The sequence below is a fragment of the Protopterus annectens genome, chromosome 3.part1 (assembly GCF_019279795.1).
Source record: "Protopterus annectens isolate FY-2018-M chromosome 3.part1, PAN1.0, whole genome shotgun sequence".
NCBI classification, from domain to species: Eukaryota; Metazoa; Chordata; order Ceratodontiformes; family Protopteridae; genus Protopterus; species Protopterus annectens.
In genome coordinates, this window is record NC_056732.1 from 173,328,322 (window position 1) to 173,346,986 (window position 18,665).

At 43.6% G+C, this 18,665-nt stretch overlaps 1 protein-coding gene across 1 annotated transcript in view; it reads right to left on the reverse strand.

Moving 5' to 3' along the window:
* KIF5B (kinesin family member 5B) overlaps positions 1 to 18,665 on the reverse strand; it is a 2,669,048-nt gene that overhangs the window by 65,099 nt on the left and 2,585,284 nt on the right. Inside the window, exon 29 of the mRNA XM_044066703.1 lies at positions 15,514 to 15,646. Within this exon, the coding sequence (XP_043922638.1) occupies positions 15,514 to 15,646 (133 nt within the window). The remainder of the gene's footprint in view (positions 1 to 15,513; positions 15,647 to 18,665) is intronic.

Below are 18,665 nucleotides of genomic sequence, written 5' to 3' on the forward strand. Positions count from 1 at the left end.
CAAACAGTTTGAGCCATTAGTAATCATTTTCTACTTCTGTTCTAGATAACTAAATAATTTCATCAGTTTTATTGGTAATTATACTGAAGCTTATTTTTGATATATTCAGGGCTACCAAAGCACTTTTCTGGAAGTCTTTTTATTTTTGATATTTGAGGCCTGGGAAGAAAAGCTCCCAAGTATTACAAACTATTTTAAGAATAGTAATTTTACAATTTTTAAAAATAATACAAAATACAACTTTAGATTATGTAATTACATAAAATTGGCCAAAATATGAAAAAAATAGAAGTTATGTTCTTACCATAACGTTCCATGTTAGTTGTCTTCTTCTCGCCTTCTTCTTGCTGGATGGGTTCGGAGCCGACTCGGCTCGACTCCACTCTAAAAGCTCGAGAGTTGGTTCCACCGGCTCGAGGCTCCCCTTATATCCCACAATGCTAGGCGAGAGTTACCTCAGATCTCGTTTGTAAGCTAACCCCAGCTTATAATAGTTACAGAATAACTCTAAACAGAGTCCACCTCTAACAACAGGGAGAAAGAAGGGTGACCTACATCCTGATTCAGGAGATATGCAAGCAGCATATGTCTAAGAAAGAGGTGGTAGAAAGAGAGGTCACAATCACAACTCCTCTAGGTCTGTCCAGGCCAGGGGGAAGGAGGGTGGGGCGCAAGAAGGCGAGAAGAAGACAACTAACATGGAGCGTTATGGTAAGAACATAACTTCTATATGTTAAGTTGTCTATCTCGCCTTCATTCTTGCTGGATGGGACCGTCCTAGCACCTTGTCCCGGGTGGCCTAACGGAACAGACTCCTGAGAACAGTGGAACCAAAGTTAGCTCTATGCCTAGAAGCTAAATCCAACTTATAATGAGAAATGAAAGTGTGAGGAGTAGCCCAAGTAGCCGCTGCACAAATGGTGTCAATAGGCAGTCTGTCTTGGAAGGCTAAGGAAGTAGCCAAAGCTCTTGTAGAATGGGCCTTAGGTTTATTAGGCAGCTTTTGGTGTCTAATCTCATAAACAAGGGTAATGAGAGATGTAAGCCATCTAGATAATGATACCTTTGAAACTGAAAGTCCCTTTCTGCCTTCTGCATAGGAGACAAACAGTTGGTCAGATTTTCTGAATTGTTTTGTTCTATCCAAATAGTACTCAACTGACGATGAACATCTAGCCAGTGTAATTTTTGTTCAGACCTATTGGAATATTCTGGAAAAAGACAGGAGGTCAATGCTTTGATTTAGATTTGACGTCGAGACTACCTTAGGTAAAAAGGACGGGTTGGTTCGTAAGGATACCCTGTCCTTATGGAACAATAGATAAGGAGGTCGACAGCTGAGTGCATGAAGTTCTGAGACTCTTCTAGCTGAAGTAATAGCTACCAGAAAGAGAGTCTTCCATGATAGCAATTTTAAAGAACAGGATGCTGCAGGTTCGAAAGGGGGTAAAATCAAAGAAGTAAGAACTAAATTTAGGTCCCAAGGAGAAGGAGGATTTCTTATAGGAGGTCTGAGAAGAAAAACTCCTTTCAAAAAGGCTTTGCAAAGCTTGTGGGACATTAAGGCAGACTCAGAAATACCCACATGAAAGTTAGAGATAGCTGCCAATTGAACTTTAAGAGTAGAAGGGGATGAACCTGCATGGAAGAGTTCAGCTAGAAAATCAAGGACTATTTGGATGGAAGCAGTGAAAGGATCTATGTCCCTTCCTTGAGCCCAAAATGTGAAACGTTTCCACTTACTCAAGTAAATCTTCCTAGTGGAAGATTTATGGGAAGCTATCAAAATATCTCGAACAGAGTGAGATAATTGAGGAAGCCTGGCTAAGGTTGGAACTGGAGGAACCAAGCAGTGAGGTTCAGAGAGGGAGGGAGCGATGTAACTGACCCAATTGATGGATCAAAAGGTCTGGAACTAGGTCCAGATGCCAAGGTCGCTCCAGTAGAAATTGATGTAGAAAGGGGAACCACACCTGTCGAGGCCAGTAAGGAGCAATGAGGATCAACGAGGCCTTCTGAGCGATAGCTTTCTGTATCACTTGAGAGATTAGTGGGAAGGGAGGAAATGCATACAGAAGTCCCCGGGGCCAAACTTGGACTAGAGCGTCTCTGCTGGGTTGGCCTGGTAAAGGGAATAGGGTGAAATAATGTCTGCACTTGCTGTTTTGGGGAGTAGCAAAAGATCGCAGCAAGGCTGACCCCACTTGAGAAAAATCTCTCTCACAACAGAGTCTTTCAGAGACCACTCGTGAGGCATGAGGATAGCTCTGCTCAATTTGTCCGCTATTTGATTGGACTTCGCCGGGATGTGCGTTGCTATCAGAAAACGCTGAGAAGAAATCGCCCATTGCCACAATCTGAGTGCTTCTCGACACGGGGTAGGACCTGGTTCCGCCTTGTTTGTTGATGTACCACACTACAGACATATTGTCTGTCTGGATTGCAATCGTTCCCAAGGGAGAGAGTCTTGAAGGGCTTGCAACGCTAAAAGCACTGCTCTCATCTCCAGAACATTTATGTGCAAGTGGCATTCGCCTGGTTGCCATGTGCCCTGGACCGTCCTGCCCTGATAATGCCCCCCACCCGATCAGGGAGGCGTCCGTTGTCAGAGTAGCAACCGGAGGGGAGGAACAAAGGGTCTTCCCAACCAGAGCTGAGGGGAAGACATCCACCACATGAGATGATTTCTGCACTGCGTGATCATAATGGTGTGGGACATTGGAAGTTGCTGGTATGACCATTGTGTAAAGAGCATCCATTGAAGGATTCGCATGTGGAATCTGGCTAATGGAAGCAGAGGTATGGCAGCCGCCATAATTCCCAACACTTTCAGAACTAACCTGGCTTTGATTCTGTTGTTGTTGAAAAGGAGTGAGACCAGTCTGTGTATGTCTGTTATTCTCTGATCTGTTAGCCTCGCAGACATGTCTACTGTGTCTAGATTTGCGCCTATGTAGGTAATAGTACGACAAGGCGACAAAACAGACTTTTCGCAATTTATTGAAATGCCTAACTTTTGACAAATGTGAAAAGTGTAATCCCTGGCCATCAGAAGGAGATGCTTGGTGGGAGCTGTGAGGAGCCAGTCGTCCAAATATGGAAACACCTGGAATCCTTGTCGCCTCAGGTGAGAAGCTACCACTGCCATGCATTTGGTAAACACCCAGGGGGCAGTGGTGAGACCAAAGGGCAGGGCCCTGAATTGAAAATGACTGGTTCCCAGCCTGAAGCGGAGGAATCTTCTGGAGCGTCTGTTCATTTTATGTGATAGTACGCATCCTGAAGGTCTATAGAGCACATCCAGTTTCCTTTTCCCAATAGGGGAAGGATGGACTGCAGCGTGACCATCCGAAATCTTGTTTTCTTGACTGATCTGTTCAAGATACTGAGATCCAAAATTGGTCTCCAGTCCCCTGTTTTCTTTGGAACTAAAAAGAACCTTGAGTAGATTCCGGATCCTTGCTGGTCTGCTGGAACTGGCTGAATTGCTCTTTTTGCAAGCAGTTTTGAAATTTCCAAAACCGCTAGATCCCTTTGTCTTGGGTGGAACATCTGGAAGGGATTTTTGATTGTTTCGAATGCGAAGAAAGGGGATAGAATAGCCTTCGAAATGACGGACTGTACCCATTTGTCTTGAGTCAGGGATAGCCAGGCTTTTGGGTACAGTGACAACCTTCCCCGACTGCCTCCGAAGGTGGGCAGCCGGGAACACCTCAGGGATGCTGAAAGGGCTTATCAGAGAAGGCTTCTCGATTGCCCTGGTTCTCGGAGCCCCTGCCTGGAGGCGGCGTCTACCATTGTTATTCCGCCTCTGCCTCTGGCGGGTAACGACTTTGTCGTCAGGCGAAGTCCCTTGATTTTGTTTACGGAACCACATTTTCCCACTTTTCTGGCCTTTGGGGTAAGGCCTAGAAGGAGTAGAAAACGGACTCCGGCGGCAGAAAGAGTCTTGCCATCAGTCTCGCACCTAGTCAAGGTTTCTTTCACTTGAGGACCAAAGAGAGATGATCCATCAAACGGGAGTTAGTGAAAGACGTCTTGAAGGGGTCCAAAATTGCATAGCCGCATCCAGGCATGCCTACGTAAGGCCACACCTGTCCCTGCGGACCTACTCGCTCCATCAGCCGCATAAGAAAGGAGGCATGGAGGAGTTGGCTATGGAGTTAAGGGTAGCCAGCTGAGTGTTCATTTTATCTTGAAACCCGCAGCTGTAGGATCCTTCAACATGTCACTCGCTTCTTTAATCAAGTCCCTTTGAAGACGAGTGAAATGGCACAGGTAGTTCAGCGACGCATAGTAAATGTCGCTGACGAAAACATCCGCTTCCGCACCTGTCCATGGACCTAGATTCCTTGTTAGGTGGATGGACAGGTACTGAAGGATCAGCTAGTTCCTTCTTAGTGGCAGCAGCTACCACCATAGCATCCACAGAAACTCCTTTTGTCAAGAACTGCTTGTCTGCTGGTGCCGTTATGAATTTGGAGGGTCTCCTGGGAGTGGGGTCCACTGAATCAGGAGCCGTCCATGCCTTTTTAGCAACCACCTGCATGAGGGGGTCAAAGGGGACACCCAGGAGGTGGAAGGGCGAGAGCCAACGCCTCAAGATATACAGATTCATCCTCCGAAGGGTTAAGGGCTGGCCAATTTCCCTCTGCTTCAAGATCTCTAGAATGTCTGCAAAAGAGACATCTTCAGAAGGGGAACGGGGAACCCTCGGAATCATCTAAATCTGTATCAGATGTGATTGACTCAGGTGAGTCAATGTGTTTCCTCTTACACTTCCTCTTCCGAGGGGCTCTTCTGCCAAGTCAGGAGAGGCCTCGGAAGAGGATGAGATCCCACAGGGGTTCCTGAGGAGCTGGCTCTCTGCGGTCCGGGATGAGGGAGTGAGTCGACTTGACCTGAGGCACCGTGAGGGAGGGGCGGACGGCCGACTGTGGGGTAGAGCCAGGCTCTAACACACTCCGCATGACCTCGAAAGCACCCCTGTCAGGCAAAGCCAGAGGTCCCCGCTCCGAGAAGCTGAGAACCCCTCAGCACCGACAGTGATGGCTCCGAGGCCGATGTCGGAGCCGAACTCACCAGCGCCAAGCTCGAGAGGAAGAGCGGGTCGGACAAGGGTCCGATGCCACTCACCCCTCGGAGCCGACGAGGAAGTCCGGCGCCGAGATTCTTCCAAGGAAGAAATCGGAGCCGACGGAGCCGAAGACAATTGTATCGGCTCCGACGCTATCACAGTCTCGGTTCCGACATCGACCCGGCTCCGAGCTCAAGAGAGTCGAAGGAGGAATATATTGATGGACAGGGGCAGGCATCGACTGATGAGTTGGGCTCTGAAGCATCTGGGCCAGTGCCTCGGACTTAAGAAGTCGACTCACTACCCTCTGAAGGTCATGATCCGACAGCCTCGATGACCTAGAGGAGTGAGATCTTTGGCTCCGTTCAGACAGCAGGGGAGATCCTGGAGCCGAATGAACGGAGCCAAGGGATGGTGACCTGGACCTCTTCCTAGTTGTCGGCTCCGAAGGTCTGGTCGGAGCTGACACGGGAATTTCTAATACCTCGGCTCCAGCCGGAGCAGAGGGAACCACAGAAACTGTGGACTGAGACTCATCGGCTCCAGCCGGAGCCGATGTAGGCAGAGGTTTAGAAACCTTAGGTCTCGGCTCAGTTGTCGGAGCCGAAGACCTAGATGCCTTGGAGGGCTTCCCTGAAGACACAGTAAGGGAATCCTCTGGCTTGAGTAAGCCTCTTAAAATTAACTTATTTTTTCTTTCCTGCAGGACCCTGGGGCTGAAGCCATGGCAAACAGCACAGGAGTCCTGCAGGTGCAAAGGTCCCAGACAGTAGACACAAGAAGTGTGAGCGTCTGTCAGAGACATTTTCTGACAGCACGCATCACACTTCTTGAATCCGGAGACCTTTGCTTCTTTAGACATCTCAAAGGTGTAATCACACACACAGTCACAAACACACTGATTACACCCTGTCTAGTTTAACTTAAAACAACTAGCTAGGTTTTAAATTAAGAAAAAATAACACATACACACTCCACTAGGGAAAGAAAAAGGCCTGTAGGCCCAGGGAAGAACTTAAAGTTCTTGTGGGGAAAAAACAGGAATTTTAAGAAAAGGGATAAGAATTCCTCTAAACTAAGGGAAATAAGTATAAATATTAAAATTAAAGGGGTTTTAATACACTAACTTTACAAGAAAGTCACTTACCAAGAACCGGTAGAAAACCAACACCTCGATCGCTGTAGCAGCAAACGAGATCTGAGGTAACTCTCGCCTAGCATTGTGGGATATAAGGGGAGCCTCGAGCCGGTGGAACCAACTCTCGAGCTTTTAGAGTGGCCGAGTCGGAGCCGAGGTCGGCTCCGAACCCATCCAGCAAGAATGAAGGCGAGATAGACAACTTAACATCACTGGTTAAGAATAGATACAAGTTGTATCTCTTTTCCCTATTCATCCTACATTCTACCCTCTGTGACCTTCGTCAATCTTTTTTTAGCTCCTTTTTGATTATTATTCCTTTTAGTCAGGTTAGTGACTGCTTTTTCTAGTGTTTGGCAGGATACATATTATTTTATTTATTTGCCATTTGTTGACCGGGACAGTCCATCTGGGCTAGTGCTCTTTTTCAGCAGAAGTCTGGGGAGAAAAGCTCCACAGTACAACTAAGCAAGAAACTTATCAAACTGAAGTAAAATCCATTAACAATACAAAAAAATGACAGAATTGAAGTAAAGTACAAATAATATATACAACAGGGTAATTAAGCAGCCGTTCATTTAGGTACAAGTAAAAAAAATCAGCAAGAAATACATTTGTTCTATGATAGTAATTCTTAAGCAGCAATAGTGTGCGAGGATATTAAATATAAGGCAGCAGCAAGTTGGAGCCAGTAATCATACATCCAGAAGTTATGAAGTGAAGGAGAGTGATTAGTAGTAGGTGATGACTGTCATTTCAATTGTAAGGAGGTTAATGTTGGAAAAGGGAGGAATAGGAAAGAAGAGTAAAGACAGAGAAGAGAGTAATGGGGGAGAGAGGGTATGGTTCAATTGGAGTGATTGCAGAGAAGACCAGGTGCTGATTAAAAGAGTTTTCTTGAATTCATGGGCATGGGAAAAGTATCTGAGGGTCAGAGGGAACTTGTTCCATGACAGCGGGAAAGTAGCTGTAGAGATTCTGTCCAATAGATTTTTTTTAGGTTTGTGAATCTATAAGGCATTGGTCAGAGCTTCTGAGGAATCGAAGGGGGTTGTTTACATCAGGGTGTGCAGGTCAGATGGGTTGTCAGCAGTGGAGATGATTGTATAGTCATCTGCATGCTGTATGAGAAATTATTTTATTTTGTGGGTAGAATAGTGGGTTAGACAACATCAAATCATAGATAAGGAACCTACATCTGTTTTTAAGAAAAGTAAAAAGTGTGGGCCACAGGACCCTCATGACTTGCGGTTTGTGTTATTAACTCTAAACCCACATACTACAGTGGATCAAATGGTGAAGCAGAGAACTGAATCAGGCTGCTGGGCAAAGATGTATGTTGTGTTCTCAGATTATGCACTGGGACACTGCTGAAGCTGAAGCCTTCGACCACTCATTTTCTCTACAAGACAGAGGCACATACAGCCCGATGCTGCAGAGTTTGAAGGCGCTACCTTCTTGAGCAAGTTCTGATGACTCTCCAACAAGTTATGGGAGGAAGAGAGAGTCTGAAAGAAAATGCATGCACTCCCATTTAGAGTCTCCCTCCCTGCATACGGATCTTGAAGGGGAGCTTTCACTCAAACCCCCTCCAGACGACACCACTTTTGTTGACATCCTAGAAATTATGAGAAAGAAGGGATCCTGGACCACAGACTCCACCTCCTTGGAGGAAGCGATTTTACAAGAGGCCTACATGTCCTGTTCCCTACCAGCATGGGTAGTGCCACCGTCAGGCAAGCTGGTGGACATGGTATGTTGTAAATCCTTATAAGAACCAGATGTGCTAATGGTGATGCCATTGAAACCAGCTAGAGTGCTGTGAACCCCCCAATGACAGACAGCACTGATGCAAAGGATCTTTTGTGGACTCCATAGTGGTAGCTGCCACCACAAGGGAAGACATCCCAGAAGATCCCCAGGCTATTCATCTTCCAAGCGGTGTGTCCAATATGGATAGACCAGGAAAGCGGGTATATGCATTCAGTACCTTTTTGATTATAGCCTTGAACAGGCAGACATGGTCATTTTTCATAAAGTCCTGAAAGGTTACTACAAGCAGCGTCAGTTGCACTCCAGGTAGCATACCTCCTCTGGTGATGAAACAGCAGAAGGCTATGGATTACAGCCCCCTCCAGGTGACTGGGCTGCTGACACTACAGTGCAGCATGGGGGTGGGGGCTGCACTGCTGAGCGCGTCATTCTTTGGATGAGAAGTTAAACCAAGCTTCCATCTGTCTTAGTTGGTGGTAGCTCAGGTGAATGTAAAAGAACCTACGACAGCAATCGAAAAGAGTAAGTAAAGTTCCCCAAAGCCCTGGCCAAATTTCTTCTTATATTAGAATCAACACCTCGGCTCTCCCCTGAGGAGAGGCCCTAGCCTTGTGGGACTAACCTGGTCATCCAAAAACAGACAGATCGATAAACCTGGCAGAGAAAATGCCTGTCACACAAACAATTGCCTGTGGATGCCCTGAGAACACAGCTGGAAACCCAAGTGGTAAACAAGTTTCAACTGCTCGATGATCAAGTATTTAATCCATAACACAATGGATGGGGCACATGTAGATCAGCGGGCCCTGGTATGGCAATGAGAACTTAAGCCTGGCTGCAAATTACAGATTTTAAAGACCACTCTAAGGCAGCACTTGTCAATACAACAGGTGAAGGAGAAAATGCTGCACTGTGAGCATGAGGGCAAAATGCTCACAGCTGTTCAAGTAAACTTATCAGCTCCTCTGCAGATCTTTCAAAAGAATCAAGTAGTACTCAAAAACGTATGGTACCACAAAAGCTCCACCATCCCCAGAACAGACAACAATATGAGGTTTTGGGAGAAAGAATGATAGAGGCAGAGTGAGACATAGTACAGCTTAGAATACACTGTGGATAGACAGAAATTTCTGTCTAGCCAAGAGTGGAGCAGGGATACAGCCATGAGTTCATTGGTTGTTTTCTTTGATACTTGAAATAAATCACCTGAGGTATTTAAGTGTGTGTGTGTGTGTGTGTGTGTGTGCGGGGGGGGGGGGATTGTCCGGATTTTAGAGATGTAGGAAGAATACAGTGAGCTGCCAGCAGATTTGTTTGCTTTACTTAAAAAGTGTAGCTTTTTATCTGCTGAGCTAAGAGGCCTGTTTAGCGAGTATTGTTGAATGTTTAAGTTAGGCTGGCGCATTTTTCAGGTTTCTGAAGATGTTTGTGTGTGTGTGTGTGTGGGTAAGTAGTTGAGACAGTCAGGGAAGTGAGGCATTTTTAATCAATGTAGCTGCTTTAAGTGCTATGGAGTGGTGAAATTCGTATGCCACATTAGCAACAAATTTAGATACTTTACTGTAACATTTCTCAACTGAACTACAGATCACACGTGGTAGGATTAATTATCAACTCAACACCTTGTTGAAGAACACATTTGTCTCCTGATGCCTATGTAAGATTCCTCAGTTTCTAAATGATTTCCATATTAGCAAAAATTTCTTTATTTTGGGCGACTACCCTTCAATAAACTGACACCAACAACTACACTTTCAATGTACAATATCCCAAAATTTATAGACTTAAAAAAAAAAAAATCCCTTGAGCAGCTGGTAAATAAACCTACTTGAGTGCACAGCATTCCCAACTGATTTTTACAAATATGACCACTTCTTGCACTACACCCCTGGTATCTCCTTCTCCAGTGAAGTCTCACCACAAACTAATGACCTCTTTTCTTTAAGCTCCTAAAACATCCTACAGAAAACCTCAAAGTATTTAAGGACAACAACATGCCAACATTGACTTTCTATATGACAAATTCTCAAAATTCACTCATGACTGCACTTCCCAGACCTTAATATAGCAGCACTTTTCATAATTAATGCTCATTTTAAAAAATGCATTGAGCTAGCAGTCCTACTACAATCAAGTATCATTTTAATTGCAGCACACAAAAATACATACAAAAATCCATTTAATGAGACAGATGCACATTACATATTCATATAAAATAATTACATGTCCATCAATAACAAACAGACTGTTTTCTTATAAATCCATAAGCTAGTGTACCTAGTGCATTCAGTCAATCTCAATCTGCAACAGATACATTTTTTCACCTTACTGATAAAGCTACTGATCCACTGTTCCTGTAGCTCCACCCCAAGCACATGACCTTAGTCTACCTTCTCTTGAAAGCCTCCATGTTTGGGTATCTGCCATTCTTTGTAGTAAACTCTTCCCATAGGTCCAATACGAATTCTGTAAAGATGTAATGGTGAAATATTTCCTCACATCCAGACTGAAACTGTACATTTTATCCATAAATTATGCACTTGCTTTCCTTTCTGCATTGTCCCTTATAAAGCAAGTCCCCTAACAACAACTCTTCAGCAGTCTACAGACTAAAATTATGCTCAGCCTTGTTCAGCCTTACCTCTAGAAAGTAAGGTCCTACCACTCTTCTGTTCTCTCAAGATATTTCTCTCTCCCGATCCCTCTCAACAACCTGGAAAACTTCTTCAGTAGTCCAATCTCTCTTTCCCTTTAAAGGGAGATGCTCTTTAAAAAGGAGCAACTCTCCTAGTAAAAAAAAACTTTTTAAAGCTGTGCCAGAAAAAGCCATAAGTAAGGGGAAAGAATTCAAACAAGAATTTCTGCTGGGGGAAATGCCTAAAATGAGTCTATCTTATCCAAAGTAGACAAACAAGCACCTTCAACCTCTACCTCCAGAACCAGGGGACGAAATTAAAAATCATGATAAAGGTCTTAATTTGGGGGGACACGAACATTGGCACAATGGACTCAAAGTTAACAAAATAAAAGCACAAGAATTAGCAAGCATTTTATCTTATACAAAGATTAGTTGTGTAAAATCTTACCATAACCATAGATGTCCTTCTCTTCCATGTTGCAGTTTTCTCACATGTGGGATCTTCCGCTTGAGGGCGACTGAATGGCTCATCTACCAAAGCTTAAGCCTGGTTGCTGTAAGGTGCATGGGACATCACACACAGTGCCATAAATGTGAAATCTGCGCACGCAGAACTCAGAACTGATTGCCCAGTCAGACAACAGTCTAAGGATAGAAGTGGATGAAATCCAGGTAAGGGGGGAAAGGGCTCTTCAGGGGGGTTAAGGAGGGACTGAATACTGTAACATGGGTTAAGGAGGGAGGGATTGAATACTGCAACATGGAAGAGAATGACATCTATGGTTATGGTAAAATTTTACACAACTAATCTATGCCCTTCTTTTCTCATGTTGCAGGATTCTCACGTGGGAGAGCACCACAGCTCATGCAGAGAAAAGGGTGGAGGAACAGGTGTCAGTCTCCAAGAATCCATGAAGGATTGCTTTAGCAAATCTGCCCTGGCTCTGGAGATGTTGTCCAATTTGTAATGCTTAGTGAAAGTGTGTACAGAAGACCATCTGGCTGCCTCTAGAATAGAAATTGTATCTTGGCCCTTGTGGAATGCCCCTGATGAAGCCACTGCTCAGGTGGAGTGGGGCCCTGACTGTGTGGGGCAACTCCTTGTCATGGAAAGTATAACATAAGGATATTGTTTTGTGTATCCAAGAGGATATAGTCTGTTTGTGTACAGCTTCCCCAGGGCCCTGAGGTGAAAGGATACAAAGAGCTGATTGGATTTTCTAATGCGCTTGGTCTTATCAAGATAAAACCTCAGTTGCCTGTGAAGATCCAGGGAATGGAGGACTCTCTCACTGTCATTTTGTGGAGAAGGGAAGAAGGTGGGTAAATGGCTCGATTGGTTAAGGGACAGCTTATTTACCACTTTAGGCATGAAGGAAGGATTAGTATGAACAGAAACCCTGTCCTTGTGGAAGATGGTGTAGGGTGGGGTAGCCATGACTGCCTGTAGCTCCGAAAGTCGCCCAGCTGAGGTAAGGGCTACTAAGAAGACAGTTTTCCAAGTGGCAGAGGCTGCTGGTTCACAGGGAGGAGTGGTAAGCTTCTCAAGCACAAAGTTCAGATCCCAAGAAGGAGGGAGAGGCTTGCTTGGTGGTCTGATGTGGAGGACCCCCTTAAGAAAAAGTTTTACCTGCGGTCCAGATAATAAGGAAGGATCCATGGGTAAAGCAGGCTGAAATGGCTAACAATTGGACTTTCAATGAAGAGTATGAACGTTCTGATTTTATGAGCTCACACACGTAGGCCAACACTAGAGATATATCCGCTTGAAAGAGGACTAGGTGCCTTTGAAGACACCATTTGGAGAACCTTTCCCATTTAGCTAAACAGGATCTCCTGGGTAATGGGTTTCCTGGCCTCCCTCAGGAAAGACAGCACAGGGTAACACAGTTTATCACCCACAGGGTAAGATTGAGGGTTTGCAGGTAAGGGTGGATGAGGGATCTCTTCTGTTGTGAGAGCAGGTCCAACTTGTGAGGCAACTTGTTGTGAGTGCCCTTGACAAGAGATAGAAGAAGGGGGAAACCAATGCTGCCTTAGCCAGTAGGGTGTCACCAGCATGATTTTTGGCTTGTCCCTCTGAATCTTCAGTAGGACCTTCTGAATGAGAGGGAAGGGGGGGACGCATACAGGAACAGCCACTTCCAGAAATTGAAAAATACATCCACTTTCCAAGCTAGTGGAGATGGGAGAAAGAGCAGAATAGCCATAGTCTGTTCTGAAGAGAGGCAAACAGATCTATTTGCGGGGTGCCCTACTGGTGGACAATCCAGTTGTGATTTTGAGACCCTGATCTGCTGTGGGTATCTGCTAGATGGTTGTCCTGTGATGGAATGTAGACAGCCTGCAAAGGTTACACTGTACTGCGTGGCCAGCTCCCAAGCTTGTATGGGCAGTCTGCAGAGTAAATAAGATCTAGATTCCCCCTTCTTGTTGATGTACCACATCACTGTGGTGTTGTCTGTGAAGACTTGTAAAGGACCAGGCTATAGGAGTGGGAAAAAGGTTTTCAGAATTAGGAAAAGAGCAGTCATTTCCCTCACACTGATCTGATTTTCTTAAGGGAGGACTCCCAATGGGCTTGCAACTGGAGACCATTCATAGTGGCCCCCCATCCCAAGTCTGAGGCGTCTGTGTACATGACTTGGATTGCCTTGGTTGGCTGTAGAGGGATTCCTGGATTCTGCAGAATGTGGTGTATCCACCAGCCTAACTCTTTTTTAAGCAGGGCAAGAAGGGAACCTGGAAATCCAGAGGATGATTGCGTTGCGACCAGATATTCTTCAGATACCATTGGAACTTCCTCATGTGTAATCTGGAAAGGGGTGGCATAACTGTAGCTGCCATGAAGCTCAGCATGCGGAGAAATTCCCTGACTGCAGCTTGGATGCAGCTTTGGAAATAACTGGCTAGTGAAGTAACCTTGTCTGGCTGGAGGAAGGTCCTAATCAGATCTGTCCTTATCCTGCAACCCAAGAAGATCTGGTCTTGGGATGGAGTTAGGGAGGACTTCAGTACGTTCAAGGTAAAATCCAGACTTAGAGAATTAGTGAATTGCAGGTACGCCTGAAGAATACTTGCCTCTTCTGCTTGGATGAGGAGGTCGTCCAGGTAAGGGAAGACCTGTATACCCTCTGTCCTGCAGAAGGCTACTACTGGAACTAGACATTGTGAAAACCCTCGGTACAGTGGACAAACCAAAGGGCAAAGCAGTCAGAGGATGGCACAGGAAAGCAGAGAAATCTCTGGAAGTATGGGTGGATGGGAATATGGAGGTATGCTTCTTTCAGGCTCAGAGTGGCCATGAAGGCCCCAGGTGTGAAAAGTGGAAAAAGGGTTTGCAAGGATAGCATGTGGAAAGAGGGAACATGCAGGAAGGGGGTTTAGAAGGGACAGGTCCAATATTTGCATCCAAGGGTCCTCCTCCTTTGGAACCAGAAAGAGGATAAGAGTAAAACTCTTGACTCTCTTGTCCTGTTGGGACTTTCTTTATGGTGCCTTGAGATAGTAAATCCTGAATAACCTGGGGGATCAGGTGGGATTGGCTTTTTGGAGGTAGGGGTATGCCTCTTGGTGTAGCCTTTTCTTGCCAAGTCATAAAGTACCCTTTTTCCACTACAGACAGAACCCAGCAGTCTGAGGTTATATGCTGCCACAGTGGTAGACAGTGAGAGAGGCAGGCAGAAAGGGGTAGATGGTGGGTGCATGTTGGTAGTCACTCAGTACTTGGCCGGTCTGGAAAGGACTGCCTGGGTGTGGTATGAGTGGAGGTAGTCCTGCAGAATGAGGGCTTAGGGTAGGCAGGGCTGGTGTTTGAGACGTAGCAGGCCTGAAAAAGTGACTGGGAGAAGGTTTGCCAGTCAGGCTGATGTTCCACTGGAGGAGTCAGATGCCTGGTCTTTTGTTTCCTCTTGACAAGAGTCTTATGAATAAGCTGAGAGGCTGAGGGCCTGGATTCTGGAGTCAGGCTGCAGCCGAAGCATCCTCTTCATAAACTAAAGTTGGCCGTCTGGGTGAGCCTCCCCCCCCCCGGAGATTGGCAGAGCCTGAAGTCGCAAACACCTTCTCAGATGTGCAGACTGGAGAACCAAGGGCAGCTTCTGAAACGTTACCCGAAAGTCGCCAGTTTTTTCAGACGTTACTCAGCCCCTAGACTGGCAGCTGGTGGGATGTCTGAAGCAGAAGGCACAGTATCTGGCCTGAAACCCTGGCCGCCTTTTTAGGCAGCTCCACCTCAATGGCTGGTTCAGGGTCCATACAGATGACCAAGCAGTTAAGTCACTGATTCTCTACAAATAATTTAAGAGCTACCAGACGGCTGCGCAAGGTCTTAGGGACAAACGACTGACATATTTTATAGGTCGTATGGCTGCGCGACAGCCCTAAGCAAAACAAGCAAAGATCATGGGCATCTTTGTGCAGAGTTTAGTGACCACACTTGCAAATATCCCCTTTCTAGAGGACACTGGCTAACAGCAGAAAAAAACAGCAACCTAAGCTCAGGCAAAAACAAGATTCCCCAATGGGGTACTTAAGTGTCTTCAAAGGCTCAGAGCAGAATGAGCAAGCTAACGTTCGACTGCAGCAAAGAAATTCTTGGGTCTGTGCATGCGGATGTCACATTTATGGCCCTGGATGTGACATCCAACGCAAATTACAGCAACCAGGCTTAAGCTTTGGTAGATTAGCCGGACGTTCAGTCGCCCTCAGGCAGAAGATCCCACATGTGAGAATACTGCAACATGAGAATAGGAGGACATCAACTGTGTAACATGACTTTCACTTTTTTGACCAGGTTTTGTTGAAAGAAAAAAAGTCACCCATCTGTAAAGGAACATTACATTTGATTCAAAATCACAGCCAATTGAGTGGCATTGTTATGCTTACACTTTATCTTGTTTTGCACCTCCACCTCGAATAGCAACAGTCTGACTGTTCTGGAAAAATGCACCACCTCCACGAATTGCACTTGGGTGGGTAGGTGAAGCAGCTGGAACCTGGCCTGGACGGATAGGCTTGGCTAGAAAAAAAGAAATGAAATATATTGAAACTTCACATTATATTCAACAATGCAAACTATGAATCAAAAGGTCATTTCAGTTACAAAACCAGTGATATTCAATCCACTACCAGTTTTTCTCTGTAAATCAATAACAAGCTCTTTATTTTTTTTTTATATGAGAATACAATGCAGCTTTCATTATTTAGTTAATAAATAAGATACTAGAAGTATACCTATTAGATACTCTAACCAAGTTTGGTAAACAGATATTCATTTTAACCTTATACCTTAGACAGCACATAAGCAAGTACTCTTTGGTTACAACATTCCTTCAACATGGAGTCTTTATTTGATAGAATTCACGAACAACCAGAAAATACACTCAAGTATCAGCAAGAAACCAAAAATAGTTTTAGTGTTCAAAAATTTTATTTTACGCTTTCGTCAAGCTGACTTCATCAGAACAACTTCACCATAAAAGCAGTCAATATACATATTGTAACCAACCGATAAGGTTAATTAAATAACCAAGTGTTTAAAAGAACACTACATAAAAAAGTAACTTAAAAAGTAATAAACTGCTTCATTAACCTTCTGACCTTCCTAATATTACGAAATTATTTCAAAATGTACTGTTTTCTATATTTCAAAAATATAGAATATTAACATCATCATTTAACCTGGGATATTTATCTGCCCCAAGTTTTAATTGCCAAAGAGTTTCTCTTTGTTCTAACGTGTTCTTAAAATCACCCCCTGAAATTACCTAAAACCTGCTCTATAATGGAAAATAAAAACTTTTTATATTAATCACATTCTATCGAATGCCTATAAAGTACATTTTTCTTATCCTTCTTTATACTATAAAGATGTTCCTTAAAAACGTTCCTGTAACCTTCTAGTTGTCATCCCTACACAAAATGCACTACATCAGAACATTTACTTATATAAACCACTCCCCACAGTTCTAAAACAAAATTTACCAGGAACAGATAAAGTATAGGGTAGTTTATCCAGATGAATGTAAGGACCTTCTAAAATACGACGACAGATCTTGCAGTCACACTTGTACATTCCCTTATTTTTGCTAGTAGGAAAAACAAAGGGTGTAATTTTGGTGTTATCTTTCTACAATATAGTTTTCAAAATAATAATATTTTATAAACAAAGCAAGGATCCTTCCCAACTACTGAAAATAGGGTCTATATTACCAGATCGAAACTTTAGTTACTTGAATAACTAAAGATCGATCTGGTAATATCGAAATCCAAAGACCGCGAGCAGCCGATTTCACACAGAGAAAGAACTCCCTTGGCTGTTATGTGGATTATGCCCTTTTGTCCAATGTAGAGCAATCTCGAAGTTGGCATATTTAGTTGGGGGTGTGTGAGTGTGCGTGGGGCACAGCCCTTCCCCACATCAGGGGGGTGTAGGGGCAAAGCCCCCCACTTGATTTGTGTTTAAAAGTTTTTTTTTTTTTTTTATATACGGCCAAGGAAATTCTTTCCCTGCGTGAAACAGTCTGTTCCCGGTTGTTGGATTTTGATATTACCAGATCGATCTTTAGGTATTCGAGTAACTAAAGTTTCAATCTGGTAATATAAGTCTTTGTTTCCTTCTAAAATAACAATTTTTTTTTATTATTGAGTGAATTGCACTACTGTGAACTGTCATGTCTAAAGTACAAATTATATTTTCTTCATATTACCTTTAATTTAATCTTTCTTCTTACTAATAAAAGATTATTTAAGGATCGGTGGGAACACTGAACTTCTTTTACTTATTTCATTTTTAATTTTATCTAATATCTCTTTACAATAACCTCTGGCTAAAACAAATTGGTAATAAATTCAACCTCTTCCATAAACTTCAAATCAAATGACGTCATCCGAATAGCCCTAATAACTTGTCCTGTAGGTACAGTATTTTTCAAAAACTGAGGAAGATTACTTTTATAATGTAAGTAACTAATAGTGAAAGTGCTTTTTCTATACATACAGCTATCAAAACTGTCCAGAATCTGTATTCCAACTTATAGTAATGTCCAAAAAATTCACTTCACTACTCTTCTCCCAAAGTGAATTTTAAAAATTCAGATTTGTTGATTTCTAATAACTTAGAACAATCTTCTACTTTCCCCTCAACCACAAAAAATAAATCTACAAACCTTTTATAATATACTACATTAACATTTCCCCAATTTATAAAGTCATGTGTTCCCACCAACCCAATACTACATTACCAAAAGAGGGTGCTGCTTTTGACTCCATAGCAACCTCCTTCTTCTGTTTATAATAATTATTAAAGAAATAATAATTATTGTCAAGCAAAATGTCTAACATGGTATAATAAAATTGATATTAGTATTGGTTAAACTTGTATAAATACTTAAACACACACTAACATATTTAATTTCCAGATCATGGGGAATGGGAGTCAACAAAGAACAAACATTGATGGTACACATACAATTATTCTCAGGGCTACATTTATAACGAGAATTAAAATTCCTAAATTTGTCTAAAATTATCTAAAACATCCCATGAATCCTTAATAAAGGAATTCAACCTCTGGGAGACAGGATTAAGAATTGCATCCATAAGTAATAAAATATCAATTTTTATTGTACCTTGTTAGAAATTTTGCTTGGCAATAATTTTCTTTAGTAATTATTATAAACAGATCTCCTCTCATCCTGCAAAAGGCAATGACATTAGCAAGGCATTTGGTGATACCCTTGGGGCACTAGAGAGGCCAAAGGGCAAAGCAGAGAAAAGTACAGTTATGTACACTTACCATAAATGTAGATGTCCGAGTGTCTTCACTGTTGCAGTCATCACTGTAGGGTTCTTCCTGTCGGCAGGCAGCCCTCGGTCGGCCAGAATCCCAAAGTCTGGGTCCGATGTCGGCTGTGCAGTCATCCTCCCTGACATCAGAGCGCCAGGGGTACAAAGCTCCCAGCCGACGCCATGTTCTCCAGTTTTTCTTGCCCCAGATGTCAGGTGTCCAAAAGTAAAGGGTAAAAGTAAGGTACAAC